Genomic DNA, 15,382 nt, shown 5'->3' on the forward strand with positions numbered 1-15,382 from the left:
AGGTGACTGTTTCCATGTGGTAGGGTTTATACCACAAGTGTAACAAGATCACACTCACCTGAGGCATGGAGGGGGGTCCTTTTGGTGACATTGTCTTTTACAGTGACAGAAGCACCCTGGCTGATGAGAGCTTCCACACACTCTGCATGTCCTTTAAATGCAGCCAAGTCCAAAGCAGTGCGTCCCTTCTCATCCTTAATATCCAGATCTACCAGAGATTGGAGAAGTACCTCCAGGGCTTGATGATGACCATTATAGGCCTAGAAGTATGAAATGTGTCATGTTAAAGAACACAACTCCTGTCCTTCAAAGACCTTTCATATAAATTGTGAATAAAATCCCTCCTTGTCAGTGTCTCCTAAACACAATAAAAATCACACAGTTTTCTTGGTTCCTTCTGACTCCCTCTTCAACTTGAAAAGATTTTCCCAAATTACACTGTTGCCAAGAAACTAAAAAATTCCTAGTGTTTAGGGAAAGAAATTATGATTCTTGATTTGTTCTAACCTTCTAATACAACCCAAGATGAGGAGTTTCAGGCAATAATTTGCCCATTCAGCACAGGTCAATCAATTAATTTTTCACATTCTACAGTATCTGTCAGGGAAACACTTGCTTCAAAAACTAAATTGATTGTGATACTGGTCAGAGTTTGCATGGATTATCACCTAACTGGTTGCTAAATTCAACACATGTGCTGGTCTCCAACTAAATGAGGGCAATTCTCAAACCAGACTTGTGTGCAAATGCAAACACAAACTTGACCTGCTGTTTATAGCTGATGCTTCATGGAGTATTCCTGCCAGCTGAATCATTTGGTAGAACAACCACAGTGACAAGCACATGCACTTCCAGACCTACAGTTGCACTGGAGCCAACAACACAAACACAGCTGGCACTGCAAAACCCCAGTGGATAGCCCCAGAAACTGGAAATATTTCATTCACTTTGTAGGGACTGCCCTCCTCTCCTTACTGTCAGACTCACAGAGGACATCCTTTTTTTTATGCATGATTATGTAATTACTATTATCAGAGCTGAAACTGTGGACTCTCCATGCCTGGAGATATTCAAAATGTGATGGGGCACGGCCCGGAGAAAATCTGGTCTAGCTGATTCTGCTTTTACCACAGAGCTGGGACTTGATCTCCAGAGGTCCATGTCAACCTCAACTATTCTGTGATTGGGAAGAGGGATCATGACTCTTGAGCTCTTGGGAGGGAGAAGCTATTGTGATCTCTGAGGCCACATGTGCTAGATTCTGTTGCGATATCACAGTTTCCATAGCACTCTCACAGAACACTTCAGGAGTTTAAAAACACGCTTTCCCACACCCTGTTGTGTACCAGACAGTTTTTTGCACTGCACATCTCCACAAGAACATCAGAGTATCCCATTCCATGATCAAAGTTTAAGCTCTGGTCCCATATTTATAAACTAGGTCTAAATAAAAGTTGTGAATTTCCATTTAATTTCACTTCAGTGCCTGTGTCATCTTCTTACTGAAGTGTTAGAATCAGTAAGAATCGAGAGCTTCAGCTGCCAAAAACTTAATTAGCAATTCCAGCCCAGAACCTGTTTTTGTTACATCTAGGCCTACATCCCTTCCCACCTTTTTCAAAACAAGTCTATGGTTAAACTTGCTTCAAAGACAGAGATTAAGGAATTATTCTAGGAGATACTGATCAAACACTTTACACATCTCATACTTACAGCTAAATGCAAAGGACTTTTGGTAGCTGCAGAATCAGATTCTTCAAATATATTGTTGGTTTTTTCCAGAAGCTGGAAGAAGGAAATAAAAAAAAAGGCAGTCTTAAAACATTTTTACATGAGACAGGATAAATTTTCATGGATTATAAATCTGTAAATCAGCAAAAATATATTTTAGCCTCAGTGAGTATTGAAGAATTGTAAAGTGTCCTCAAGCTTTTCTGCACAGGGTAAAGCTATAAGACTAGTTTAAAAGCTTGTCATGAACATCCTTACCCTGATTAATTTGTCTCCATGAAATCCTAGGACTTGCTTGGGTGAGAAAGGAGCCCTCAAAAGAAAGGATTTGTGGAGTAAAGCCCTCACTAAGTTTACACTGGAGAAAGCACAGTTTCATGATTACACAGCATATGCAAGCCATGTCTGGTACAGTGTTTTGGATAATTCTGACACATAATTAGCACTGGGAATAATTATAACTGAGCCGTGAATCATTCAGTCAATTTTATAATTTATCAAAGAAGAATCTGCTCCTATAATGACAGTCTTCCAAAATCATACATGGTGTTGACAACAACATTGACAATTCAATATTTGTGAGTAGCACTGCTCATGTGCATGGTCCTTTGCTTAATAACTACTCGAAGTGTTAGTCTCCAAATGCCTTTGGGGCTGGAAATTAGCATTTCACAGAAAATCAGTAATGGGAGACTAAAACAGAAAGAAAAGCATGACAGGCAACTACAACTGACTTGTAACATTTCTAAGGCTACAACTCAACTTTTCACAGCCTTTTTTGAGTTCTCTTTTCATTTGTTTTGGATTATTATTTTTTTACAGAGTAAATTTCTGAAAAGAATGAAAAAAAGGAAAGGAATTTTTTGTGACAATCTGGGCAATTTTAGGCTATGACAACATGAAAAACTCTCCAGAGAGACCAGTGAAAGCCTAGGGATGGCTTGCCTGTGCTGCAAGATGATGGCGTGTCCTAAATTCTGATGTAGACCTGAACTTTTGATGTAACAAGTTAGTCTTTAATAGACCTACATCAATGATAAATTTATCCAAAAATCTAACTGGAATAAAAGTCAGCATTAATAATGCATGAGGTGTCACAAATCTCTTATCAAGCAAATGCAGTAATCTGAACCCTATGGAAAAGCTAGAAAATTAAGTAGTAATTTCATTTATTTGCATATTTTGTGCCTAGTAATATGTCAAGACTGGGAAAGAAGTGTGTGTTGATAAAAATACCACTCATAAGCAAGTGGGTGTGTGTATTAACAGGTAATACAAATTTTAACACTTCCCTACACCTAAGGGCAGGGGGAAAAAAAAAAAAATTCAAGTCCCCCACCAGTTTCTTGGTAGGTTTGGGACAGTTAAGAAACACATTTGGTGTTACCATGTGGAACCACCTCCAGCTAAAATACTCTTCTTCACTTATATAAGAGAGCTGTAAACAGGATGAAGCAGTAGCCAGCTCTGAATACATGAATACATCTGATTTTCCCTACTGAGTAAACAATCTAAAAAAAAAAAAATCCCACCAAACAAACCCAAGCACTAAGCCTGTTCCTCTGCCTACCTAATACTGGCCTTTACTCTGAGTCCATGAGGCCAGCACAGCAGGCTAATTGAATCACTTTTAATTACATTTATCATCATCTGTTGAAATTCCAGGATCAAAACTGTAACAAAGAAATACTTCCTTTCACCTGTCAGAAGGCTCCAAAAGTCTCCTGGAACAAGGCAGATAATTGCCTCTCAAGTAAATGAAAGAAACCACACAGAAAATTGACAAAATTAAGGCTCTAAAGGCACAATTTGTGGGATTGAAGAGCCCCTCACAAAAGGCATCTCCATGGCTTGAAGTCAAAGCAGTTTAGGCTGATGCAGACTAGGCTTAATGAGCTTATTAGTCATAAGGCTGAATGTCTCCATCATAAAGTCAAGCGTAAATAAGAATTTGAAGGCAGAACTGGTAGCTCTCAGAAACAGGGACATACAGTGCAAGAAGAGAAATTATAAAGAACAAGAAGAGAAAGATTAAAGAGAACAGCATTAATAATTTTGTTGGATTTTCCTGTCAAGTACCCCTTTCTAACAGTTAACACTAAGTCACCTGAAGGATAAACATCATGCACAAAGAAACGAAAAGTGCCAGGTCCAAGAAATTCTCCAGTTGCACCAGTGTCTCTAGGGTTCTGTGGATGCATTTATAGTAAATTACATCTCCTTGTTATATATATGAAACAGTGTGTCTTTGAGTGATTCTAGTTCCATTATACTTAGAAGAAGCTATCCATAATTGCATCAGTTTTTAAGAAGGCGAATTTACCACTCAAAATCATTTGCCCTGGCAGCCATGGAAGCTTAAATCCAGATCCTGCAGAGCAATCCCAAGGTGTCTGCTGCCATCCACACCTGTCTTGGCAAAGCTGGCCAAGGCATTTCACTGAAGACAGACAAATAAGCATGAATTACTAATAGTTTGTGGTTACTCGTGGCTGGCTGGAGAATGTCCCAGCATATCACATTTCTTGGTTTTGTGACTTTGAAAGGATGTCTTTTAGCTGATCACGTTTCTATATATTGAGTGCCACAGATTTGAAGCCCGTGTCAGAATTGTGCAAAGACACTGCAAGTGAGATTGATGGGCACTCTTCTCTGTGGTTAGGTTAGAACCTCTTAAAAGGCAAGGCTACCCTTACTCTCTTTCTGCCTCTTGGAAATTTCCAGCATGACCCCTTTCCTTCCCATAACAGCACTATTTAATACTGTATGTAATCATTCTGTGAAGTCTTCTTCAGACTCAGAAAGAGGAATGTGAATGCTTTGGGAGGGAGACACAGACAAAGTAAGATAAAACACATCAATTATTCAGTTCTATTCTTACAAACTAACAGCACTACAAGGATACTATTCTAAACTATCTTCTCTCCCCCGGTTCAGTATGAAGATTATTAACTTCTACAGTTCTCACCATTCTATTTGTGCAGTAAGGAAATATTTACAGGCATAAGAGGATTTGCTGCTTGATTTTATTCTGTGGTTATAAGAAATTACTATATGGCATATATGATATGGTCTGGGTCTCCCCCTTCATTGTTTGGGGGGTTCAGATATGCCACTTAATGAGTCTGGGTACTTCATATGACTGTCCTTCTAGACTATAATATATTCTAAAATTCAGTTCTGGTTTAAAAAAAAAAAAAAAAAGAAGCTCACTGAAGCATCTGAGTAATTTAAAATTACTGTTAAGGCAGAACAGAATCTAGTACTTTCATCATGCATAAAAGGTTTAAGCTACACTTTTAAAAGGAAGAGTCAAAAGAAACTTCAAACCATAGACACTGTGGTGCTGTGGGACAGGATGGGTGCTATCTCAAACCATAAAAGAGAAGAGAATGTGTGATCCCATCCGAGCCATCACACACAGGCACCTCCAGACACAGCTATTTAAATGCACTCCTGATAGTTATGTCAAAGGTTTGAGCTATCTAGCACTGAAGTTAAAGTGACTTTTCTTTGAGAGTTTTGCTATTCTAGTAAGGCAACTTCAACATTCCAACACACAGACTCTCAGTACTCTTAATGCCAATTGTAAAATGGCAAAACATTAGATTAAATGTGTGTATTCTATAAATAGCTTTACTCTGAAAGGTTATTAATCAAACAGCATTCAGAAATTTTCACACACAAAGAGCTGATCAAAAGGCATTTGAGACAAAATTTTAAGTTGAACACTGCTCTTCTGCAATAATTACATAGCAATGCAGCTTATCACTGACAGGGTCATTCGTAAGTGGAACTAGTAATGATTTTTAATGTCACTTTCAGAACTGAATAAAAATATATCAGCTAGATGTCACTGTGCATCTCATCTTTCCTGATAAACTGCAATAGATAATTGTCTCTACTGGGAGAAAACATACCAATAGCAGCTTCTTTTAAATAAAGGCTTTTCCAGCAAGTAGCAAGCACATGATTGAAAACTCTCATCAGTTGTTTCTGATTATATAGAAAAGAGTAAAAGAATTAACCTCTGTACGACTTTATAACAGGGAAGTGCATTTTTAAATCTCAGAATTATTCCTGATTGAATAATTCAACAGGTAAAGTGGCACAAACATATCCTCAGGGAAAAAAGCAATCCTGTAAGCTCTCTCCATGTTCGTAAATACAAATGCTCAAATTATTTTAATTTGATCAGGTTAAAGTCAATGTGCATCCTTAACCCAGCGGCTGGCATTTTTCTAAGATCAGGCTTTAAAAATCAGATTAACCAATATTTACATCAATTTCCCTCACGTGCATAGATTATGGGTGAAGTTAAAATAATGTAGGCAAGAAGTAGTTTCACAAGAGCTTAGGTAGACTGAGCCTGAAGACATTCATCAAGTAGTTCCATGCAACTCTTCCAGTACAAAGTTTGAATAACCAATGCCCCACCAGAACAGTCACCACCATGCAAACAGGACACTTACCTGGCATATAAGAGAACAATGTTCAAGTCTCTAAACATATCTAAATCTGAAAACTTGAGCAAACCTCCAGGCCACTGGCTGTTCTCACCAGGGGCATAGATCTTCTGCTGGAGCATTTCCACTCCATAAAACCCATTTCATATTAAGCCATACTTGGTGGGTCATACAGAGGAGATTCTCACCCAGTATTTATACATGGAGGACAGTTCCAAATGAGAGTGAGATCCCTCCCAGTACCAACCAGCACAATATGTTGGTCTCTTCTGGGGATATAGAAATCCAATTTCTTTGTCAGTCAGAGCAGAGATTTGAACCTGGGACTTTCACACTCAAGTCATATATATCATGTTTCTTTCTGGCCAGAAATTCTAACTCAGAGGTTCTTTAGAGCCTCAGACTTTGCTTTAAGGACCCTTTTAGCCAGTAAAGCTTTTGCAAATTTCATGGAGTTGTGCAAAAGGTATAGGAAGGCTTATCTTTAGAGAAATAATTATCCTTAAAAATTTCCTTTTTGGACAGAAAATTTGAGTGCTGGTGAAATAGTGACAGTCAATTTTTAAAATGTGCATTTCAGTGTTATTTTTGCTACTCTCCTCTCATTTGAGCCTATGCTCTGTAAAACACACAAGTGCTTTTTAAATTCAGGCTTACTTGAAGCTGTGTCATTTACATTTCTTCTCTGAACCACTTTGAAATTGGCCACAAACTTTCAGAAAACAGACAAGGGTTGGTTCCATTTCACATTACCAAATGCAAAGTTACTTTAACATCCAGGAAAGTGTCATGCCAGTCAGATACGTGCACTGGACTCACAACTCCTAAGACTGACTGAGGAGAAGCAACAGACTTGAGCAAAGCTTGAGCCTGTAAGCAACAGGAAGAAGGAAATCCAATGGAAGCAAAAGCAGCACACATGCAATTTCTTGAAGTACATGGCATGCTAGAGTTGTGATTCTTCTTCCTCAGCCTTTATCAGAGTGAATACAAGGATTTGCAAAATACAAAGAAAATACACAACATGCAATCGTTTTTCATTTACTCACTATATCCAATGGAGTTTTGCTTCCAATCTAATTAAAAATGTCAATTAGAATAATTAAAGACAGAAGTATTCAAGTATAATGGTAATCTGCAAGTGTTTCTTGGTTTTTTGTTTTATTTTTTCTGTACAAAAACTGCATTGCAAGCAGTGCACGAACAGAATCAAGACCTGATCCTGTGTGCCCCATGTCTACACTGCCCACCCACTGTGGAAATACTCCTGAAGCAACAAGACTACAGCCACTGTGGATAAACAGCAGTTACAATACTTCCTAAGGAAGGAGGGAAAAGAGGAAAATAATGATAATGTTTAAGATCAAACAGACCTACAGGTACAAAATTTATACTGTGGGAAACTTTGCTTAATGAAGTTAGATCGCTTTGTAAACCTACAAATACAAATAAACCAGTGATAAGTTCTGTTTGGAAGTCTGCTCATGCAGACAAACATCTTGCCTTCAATAAATAAGCCTGATTACACCCCTAAAATCCCAGTGACTGCAGCTCTTTCTGAGCTATGCACTCTCATGCAGTGCAATATGCCATGATCAAATGTCCTTTTCATTGGATTCAGTAGATTTGAGTGAGTCAGATATTCTTCTCACATTTACATTTAAACACCACACACACAGAGACACAGACAGGTATTTAAGGCAACAGCAGAAGTCCATGACCTCTTTCCAAACTGAAGGAAAAATGTCTCCTGCAATTCTGCAATGGCCTTGTTGTTCTCTGTCAGAAGACAGCAGATGTAAGTGCCTTGCTTCTCCACCCCGGGAAAATAAAAATATAGACTAAAAAAAGACAAGATCTGTCAGAGAGACAGAAAAAACCTCAGAGATGCTAGGCAATACTCTATCCTACAAACCAAAATGCCAGCAGGGTGCCAGTGCAAATGGTAAATGGCTGCACTCACTCAGATCATAAGCAGCATTAGCTTTCTAGGAAACATTTTTAGAATCAAAATTGTCTACTTTCCAAAACATAAAATTTAAGACAGGTTGTACTCTGATAAGCTAAAATATATCGGTGTATCCAGCATATATAGGCTCCTATTGATCATTTAACCGGGGGTACAAATTGCACAAATGCTGACATCAAGTAATTAAATCAGTCTACCATGATTTGAGGGATTCTAGAACTGAGAGACAAATTAGGTTTAATAAAGTTATTTTTGAGCATTAAGTTCCTAAGTTCTTCTCTTTTAGAAACATTTCAGTTAATGACTTTGTACCTATGTCTATGAGAGCTTTTCCAACATGGAAGCTCCTTTTTTAGCTGAGAAGTGCAAAGTAATTCACCACACAAAACATTATTGCCTCTGATTCAGACAAAATATTCCGTTTAAGAAGGAGGGTGTTGGTTCTGGAGATAGGCATTTATGAAGGAGAAAACCCAGGATGTATCCCCTGAATAAAGAGATCTGGGTCAGGGAGGAGGCCTACAGGTTGCCACTGGACAAGCACCGGAGCCAGATCCCCATGTGGCAAAGGCTTTTTAACACCTATCCCAACCATGCTTGTGATTCCCTCATCACTAATTACCAGCATCCTGCTCTCAGATGGATGAATGAACAAATTCTTGCTGATACAAGACATAGATAATGAGCAGCAGCCACATCGAAGAGTTATGTGGTCTGTAATTTCAATTTCTCCACAGGTTAAGGAACCAAGTGTTTGAAGGCATGGCTTAACTACCTTGGAGTGGCAAGGGCTGGTCTAATAAAAGTTGTTACCCAGCATCTGCTTTCACAGCACAGCCAAAATGGCCTTCTGCTGCCAGCCATCTCCCTCTGCCCCTTCTCCCTGACACACACAGCTCTGCCATCACGTCGCTCCAGGCAGGCAGAGATTTGGCTTTTCTTTTGGACACGGCTTTTGGTTAAACCTTGCTCTCTTCCCAGCCTCAAATGAATTAGCCCCTGTGCTGATTCAATCTCTGTTAGTCAAAGAATGAATTTCATTTACTAATAGAATAAGAAGAAGAGCAGATTAAAAGAAAAAATAACCATCAATTCTTCCAGTCAGAGAAGAGATTTCACTACAGGAGACAGGCATTTAATTCTGTCTGCCCTAGCATTGCATAGAAACCTATTTTTATCGGCACAAAGTGCTTGACTGTCTCTCCAGACAGAATTTTAATGTGAAATTACAATTTAAATTCCACTCTTTTCACACCAATAAAGATTTTGTGATAAGAGATCATTTCAATGAAAAAAATCCCATCATATTTTTCTTTTTCTTTTTTTCAAAGTAGTTTAGTGATGTGATCAGCTCTAAAATACCAGTTAGCAATTGTGACCAATATCCCTGACTACTGAACACCAAAGTCAGTCCCAATCTAAACAAACTTGAGGCTATTTTTAGAAGTAGGAAGGCAGATGGGAGTGTCAGTTGTTTGCAAGCACACATGCCCACCGTTCAGCCTTTATGAATGGCTCCTTACAAGTGGAGAAAGAATTGAAGAATCTACTTGCACTCTTCTTTTCTTAGCAACATCACATCATTCATTGCAGGCAACAACCCCACTAATATCCCAGACAACCTAAAGGTCCTCCAGGAAAAAAGCTTCTGTTGTTGCATTCTGTGGTGGGAGCGCACAGGCACAAATTTTATTTGTTTGGGTCAAAGGATATGACCTTTTTAGTCTTATTTCTCATATCTCTTAATACCTTTGCTCTTCACACAAAGAAATGTAGATAAGTTCCAACCAAGGTATTGGGCTCACAGTAAACACAAAAGTCAAAAAAATGAAAGTATATTTTCATAGATAAACCAACCTTTTCTAAACTGTACTGAAACATATAAATATTTTATAACACTGAGAAGCTATGGTGCTTAAAGCACAGACCAAATCCCCCAGTGAGGGAAACTCCACTGGATGCTGCATCTTCTTCTTTGGACTTACTTTTGAAAGTGAACATTTATTTACAAATATGCTCTTTTAGATACCTGTTATAAAAGCAGAGGGAAGAGGGGAAATAAAAATTAGTCTTACAAGGTCCTTGATGAACTTGACATATTCTGGAACACCAACATAATTCCCTAACGTTTTGCTGAAGTTTGGTATTGTGCATGTAAAGAAATACCAGTAATCATTACTTATAGAAAAACAAGATTATTGTTGCATCCACCTTGGCTTAGTTTTGACCAGAATTAAAGCTCCATATTTCACATGAACTCTTTCCTCTAACAAGTTTTGGGCCCATAAGGAACTGTCTTGTTCTAGGATAGATAATTCCTAGATATTTTAATTTATAATCTATTGATAATAAAACAAAAATATTTACCAAGGGGATAAAACAGTAAAATAAGAGTTAATTTGGCACTGAAAAGTAATGGTTTTATTTCAATAATCATGACTGAGAATATCTTCTTCAGGCTAGAAAGGACTGGAAATATTTTAAAAGGAATACTCCATATGTTGGAGTTCCTGTGATACAGATTAATGGTTCAAAGTTAGTGCTTTTAAGAAAGATATCAGTTTATCTTATTACTGCATATGTGAAAACAAAATAAAAAATATCTCTGCCTATCTACAGACATATTTACATTGGAATTAGGGCTGCTGGGCTCCCACTGCTCCTTGAGTAAGAGCAACTAAAAATATTGTGAATCTAATTTTCCTTTTCACTGGCACTGAAAAAAAAAACAACAAGAAAAACTTATTTCCAAGATATAGCAATAAAACCAGCCAAGTACCCCTCAGTCACAACCAGCTGCCCTTGTGCACCTGCTCTACACACGAACCCATCATCTCAGTGTGCAAGTTACCTGGAACTGGCAGCTGGAACTGGCAGCTGCACCATTCCTGAGCAGAGCCTCGTGTGGCTCAGGAGAGAGAAACAAGGCACAGCATGTTGATCATTTCCTTCATCTCTGTTGGTTTGGTTTTCAAGCTAAACACAAGGCTTGAAGACTAAGATGGCATTTCATGACTTACTGTGCTTTCTGCTATGTGGAGAAGAAGGGGCCTCTAGCTAAAAGCCTTGCCTAGAAGCAATTAAACTTTACTGGGTGCTTCATTCAATTATGAGTAACAAGAACAGTCACTGTACTCTGGTTAACAGCTACCAGAAATCAAGGTCATGGCTCATGATGAAGTCCTTGTCATAGGTCTACCACAGAGAGCACAACAAACTGTGACCAAGAGACCAGTCAGCCTCACAAGACAGCAAGGTTCCTTTCCATCTGCACCAGATGAATCCTTATTGCAGCTTTTAGACACAGACTTCAAAGAGCCATGAACAACCACAACTCTATCAAAACCAGTTTGACTGCATTATGGGATTGTAATGTCTACAGATGACACTACTTTATCAGAAGTAACACAGGAAACAATTGGCTTAACACATGGGAGTCTCATGTTGGAATAAGTGAATAAACTCAGGCACAAGGATTCTTTCCCATTTCATGCGCACAGTACAATTACCTTTCAGCTACTCAAGACTGCTTTTACTCAATCCTGAATGCTAGCATTGCAAAGAAATCAGTGTAATGGTGGTTCCTGTATCAGTCAGTTAGTCAGCATTATCAAATATAAAGTTACTAAACTCGGGACGTGGTAGCTCACTACAACAAAGCTGAATCACCTTCTACTAACAGTGAGTGCAAAGGTGACAGGTCCTGCTCCTACTGTTGGATGAGCAGAAATGCTTTCTGACACATTTAGCCTTTGTATTCCAGAGAGAAAATGAGATGCTTGTCAGACTCTAAATACCAATGTCAAAATCCTGGTCCCCCAAAACTTGCAGGTTGACATCTTAGTACAGAACATCGGTTCTGTGCCTCCAAAAGACTAAAATTCATAGCACTTTTCCACTGTACACAGAACAGCTGTGTGACTAACTCTGTAAATGACGCTTGACCTTGGGTTTCCATGCTGCAGCTATAGTCACAAATACAGGAAGACTCAGATGGAAAAACATGGAATTTTTCTGTCCAAATATAGAACACTTGCTGCACAGCTGTCTCTGGCCCACAGTTTGCATTTCACCCTCCAAAATTAAAAGAAAACCCAACACCTCTGACATGCACTGCATTCCCAGCTCTTTCTTTTGTCTGCCAAGCCTAAGCAACAAGGATTCAATAGCAGGTCTGTCATATGTTGCCAGAAAACACACACAGCAACAAGTAAAAGAACAGAGAGGAGACCTTGCTCCATGCCTGATCCATGCCTCATGGCACCCAGGGACTATGATACAGAGGCTGAAAGAGAATCCCCCAGTGAAGATGCTTTTATGGAGGTCTCTGCCTGTGCAAGTCATACAAGAATCTGGTGATGAGACATGGGTAAGATTGCATTACACATTGCTGTGGCTATACATGTGTGGGCTTGTACACAGCACAGAGCACTCCCCTCTCTATATATGCCAAGAACATTTGGTTTTGTTCCAAATGGAGGTCAGGCTCAGCAGAGAACCCCTCCTTCCTCACAGGCAGAGTCACCAGAGATCAGCTCTAGGAGAAGGCTCTAAACAAGGCAAGGCCAAATTCAGTGCCACAAGCAACAAAGGAGCAGTGATATTTTAAGTGTCCTAAATATACATGCTTGCAGATGGGAGTTAAAAAGTCTTAACATCCCACCTGAAATTCTGACCCAGTCTTGCCCTGGCATAATTACTGCCCAAGGTGTCCAAGCTGCTGGGATCCTGCCACAGGCCAGCTGCAGCATTTTTCCTGTGGTGGCACATGTGGTGTGAAAGCAGCATGTGCTGTGCAGAGCTCCTCCTCAATAATTAAATACTTTGACTGTTCAACATAGAAAGAACCAAACAACATATAACACTAAACAGCACACAGTGTTCTTACAAAGCGTGAATATCTACACAATTTTTTAATTGGGTTTTATTATTTTTTAAAGCAATTAAAATCTATTTATATGTGATCACCCTGGATATCAAGCAGTTAACACCCATCTTCATGACACTTACTTTTACAAGTCACAAACATCTGTAAATCCACACCACACATCTCCTAAATCCAATGTTTGGCTAAAAATTTTTGGCTTTTTCTAAGATGCAATTTCTAATCACTCAGGCAGAAAATAGTAAAAAAACAACAAAAGAAAAAAACCGGTTACATTGCATACAAGGTTAATCTTGATTCTGGTAATTTTATCAATGCTGCTATTGTTTCACCAGAGGCAAAAAAGAAACTGCAGGTATGCAGCTGACAAAAACTATTTACTCTCTCAGTTTGCAGGTCAGATAAAGTGTCAGCTAAATAAGGCACATTCTCTGTCATGTACCAGGAACTGTCCCTTACTACTGGTGCATACACATAGACTGGGAGTATTTTGATCACAGTTAAAACTAATTTGTGCACACAAAAACTCCACTCAAAGACAACATTTAAGTACCAGCTTGTTGAATAAGTACTGGATAATCAAGATGAACTTGTTTTTAAGATACATCTGGGTGCATATATTTGAGTTTACTGCACCATATTGCAGGTTTTCACAGATTTCTGAATATCCAAACAACTCAATAGTAGCCATCAGGGGAGTTCACAATATCAGCATATGCACAAATATAACAGCAGACAGAGACTTCTGCAACTGAGCACTCACCAGTTCCAAGCACTGCCGGTGCCCATATGCAGCAGCGTAATGCACAGTGTTGTACCCCTCTTTATCCTGGATGGATGGGTTGGCATCGTTCTGTAGAAGGAACTCTAGACACCTGTGGATAATTCACCAGTGTAAATGCAAGCTCACAATACTCAAGAGACTCTTCCTTCGCTGCAGCTGGAAGTGGCACTCAAAACTGGCAGCTGTGAATCCTGTATTTGTAGCAGCATCTCAAATCACTGTTCACCAATAGCTCCTCACATTCACCTTTTTTTTTTAAATCAGAACATCCCCACTCATCATTAAGGATCATCTTCAAGAAAAAATCTTCAACCTAACTTTTCTGGCTACTCTAGATTACAAAAATGGTTTTCTACTACAATACCAGAAAGAAAACTACACAACTCTGTGCCATGATGTAAACAGCCTAGAACTGCTACTACTCAGATAAAGACTCATATATCAGACCATCGGCCTCCAAATGTGCACTATGGCAGGCTGGAGAACAAAGCCTTAACTTAGTTAATTTTCTGACAGGTGCATACATGAATATATTTTCTTCTTTGTTGGCTTTTTTAAAATTATGTTTTTCAAAATATGTCTTTTGCTCTCTTTAGGTCTTACTACTTTCTCTTATACAATCAAGATACCATCATTTTTATTATTAGTATTTTCTTCCATAGGCTGTGATCTGTAGTGAATATAAGGCTGTCATATGAAAAAGGAGATTTAAAAAAAAAATAAGCAGATAGATAAAAATGTTAATCCCAGTGAATGCATTGAGAAAGCCATTGGCTACTTCTTTTTGCAGTATACATACTATGTTGTGAATGATACCAAAGACAGTGCACGATACTAAAAAAAAAAATCATAAAATTACTGAAGCTGTACATTTTCCATTAAGAAACGGCAACAAGCACAGAAACAGAAATATTGAGGCATATGTGCACAGAGAAGAGGGTGGAGCTTTTTTCTATAGGTTAGCCCTCATTGAAGCCAAGCATTGTGTTTAGCAGAGCAAAGAACAAGCAAGAGCAGAGTGTAAAACTGCAAACCAAAGCAGTGGTGTTCTCCAGCAATGAAGTCTAACTGCTTTTTTGACACCAAACTTACAATGCAGCTTCTTTTTCCTTCATCTCAGTGGTTCTTTCAAGTTCTTCAGCATTTTCATGGGAGTTACCTAAAATATTCTTTCTTCTTAGCATAGAGGACAGAAAAATGCAACTTATTTTCAAAGTATCATACTGGTGATTTTGATGCAGTCTGCCACCCATCCCCAATCTCATCTTCAAGGAGCTGATCTCCTCCAGCCAATAGTAAGAATGATACAAGTTAAACGAGTGTACTGCATGGGTCTGCAGTTACTAAGTTTTGCAAGTTATTGAGACAACTATAACCTGGTAGTTTATTGTCCCACAAGTAAAAGTCTGAAGAAAAAAAAAAATATCCTGGTTTGTATCAGATACAGTTTGATCATCACTTTCTAGAATCCTTCTGTTTCTCCCACAGCAATGTTGTGCACTTTTTTCTTTTCAAGAGAATAACTCAGGATTACCACACCTTGCTTC

General features: G+C 38.7%; 1 protein-coding gene across 7 annotated transcripts in view; it reads right to left on the reverse strand.

Moving 5' to 3' along the window:
• Positions 1-15,382, reverse strand: part of ANKRD44 (ankyrin repeat domain 44) — a 74,150-nt gene that overhangs the window by 17,650 nt on the left and 41,118 nt on the right. For 4 of the 7 annotated variants that reach the window (XM_029959488.1, XM_029959489.1, XM_029959487.1 and 1 more), the window contains exons 14-17: positions 13,815-13,926; positions 7,247-7,273; positions 1,714-1,785; positions 59-260 (exon numbers count right to left, since the gene is read on the reverse strand). In XM_029959488.1, coding sequence (XP_029815348.1) covers positions 59-260; positions 1,714-1,785; positions 7,247-7,273; positions 13,815-13,926 — 413 coding nt within the window. Of the gene's footprint in view, positions 1-58; positions 261-1,713; positions 1,786-7,246; positions 7,274-13,814; positions 13,927-14,927; positions 15,012-15,382 lie in introns of all 7 variants that reach the window. The other 3 variants (XM_018071800.2, XM_018071795.2, XM_029959486.1) reach the window with 2 other exon arrangements.

This window comes from Manacus vitellinus, unplaced genomic scaffold (genome assembly GCF_001715985.3).
Source record: "Manacus vitellinus isolate BGI_N305 unplaced genomic scaffold, ASM171598v3 scaffold_20_pilon, whole genome shotgun sequence".
In the NCBI taxonomy this organism is placed as follows: Eukaryota; Metazoa; Chordata; class Aves; order Passeriformes; family Pipridae; genus Manacus; species Manacus vitellinus.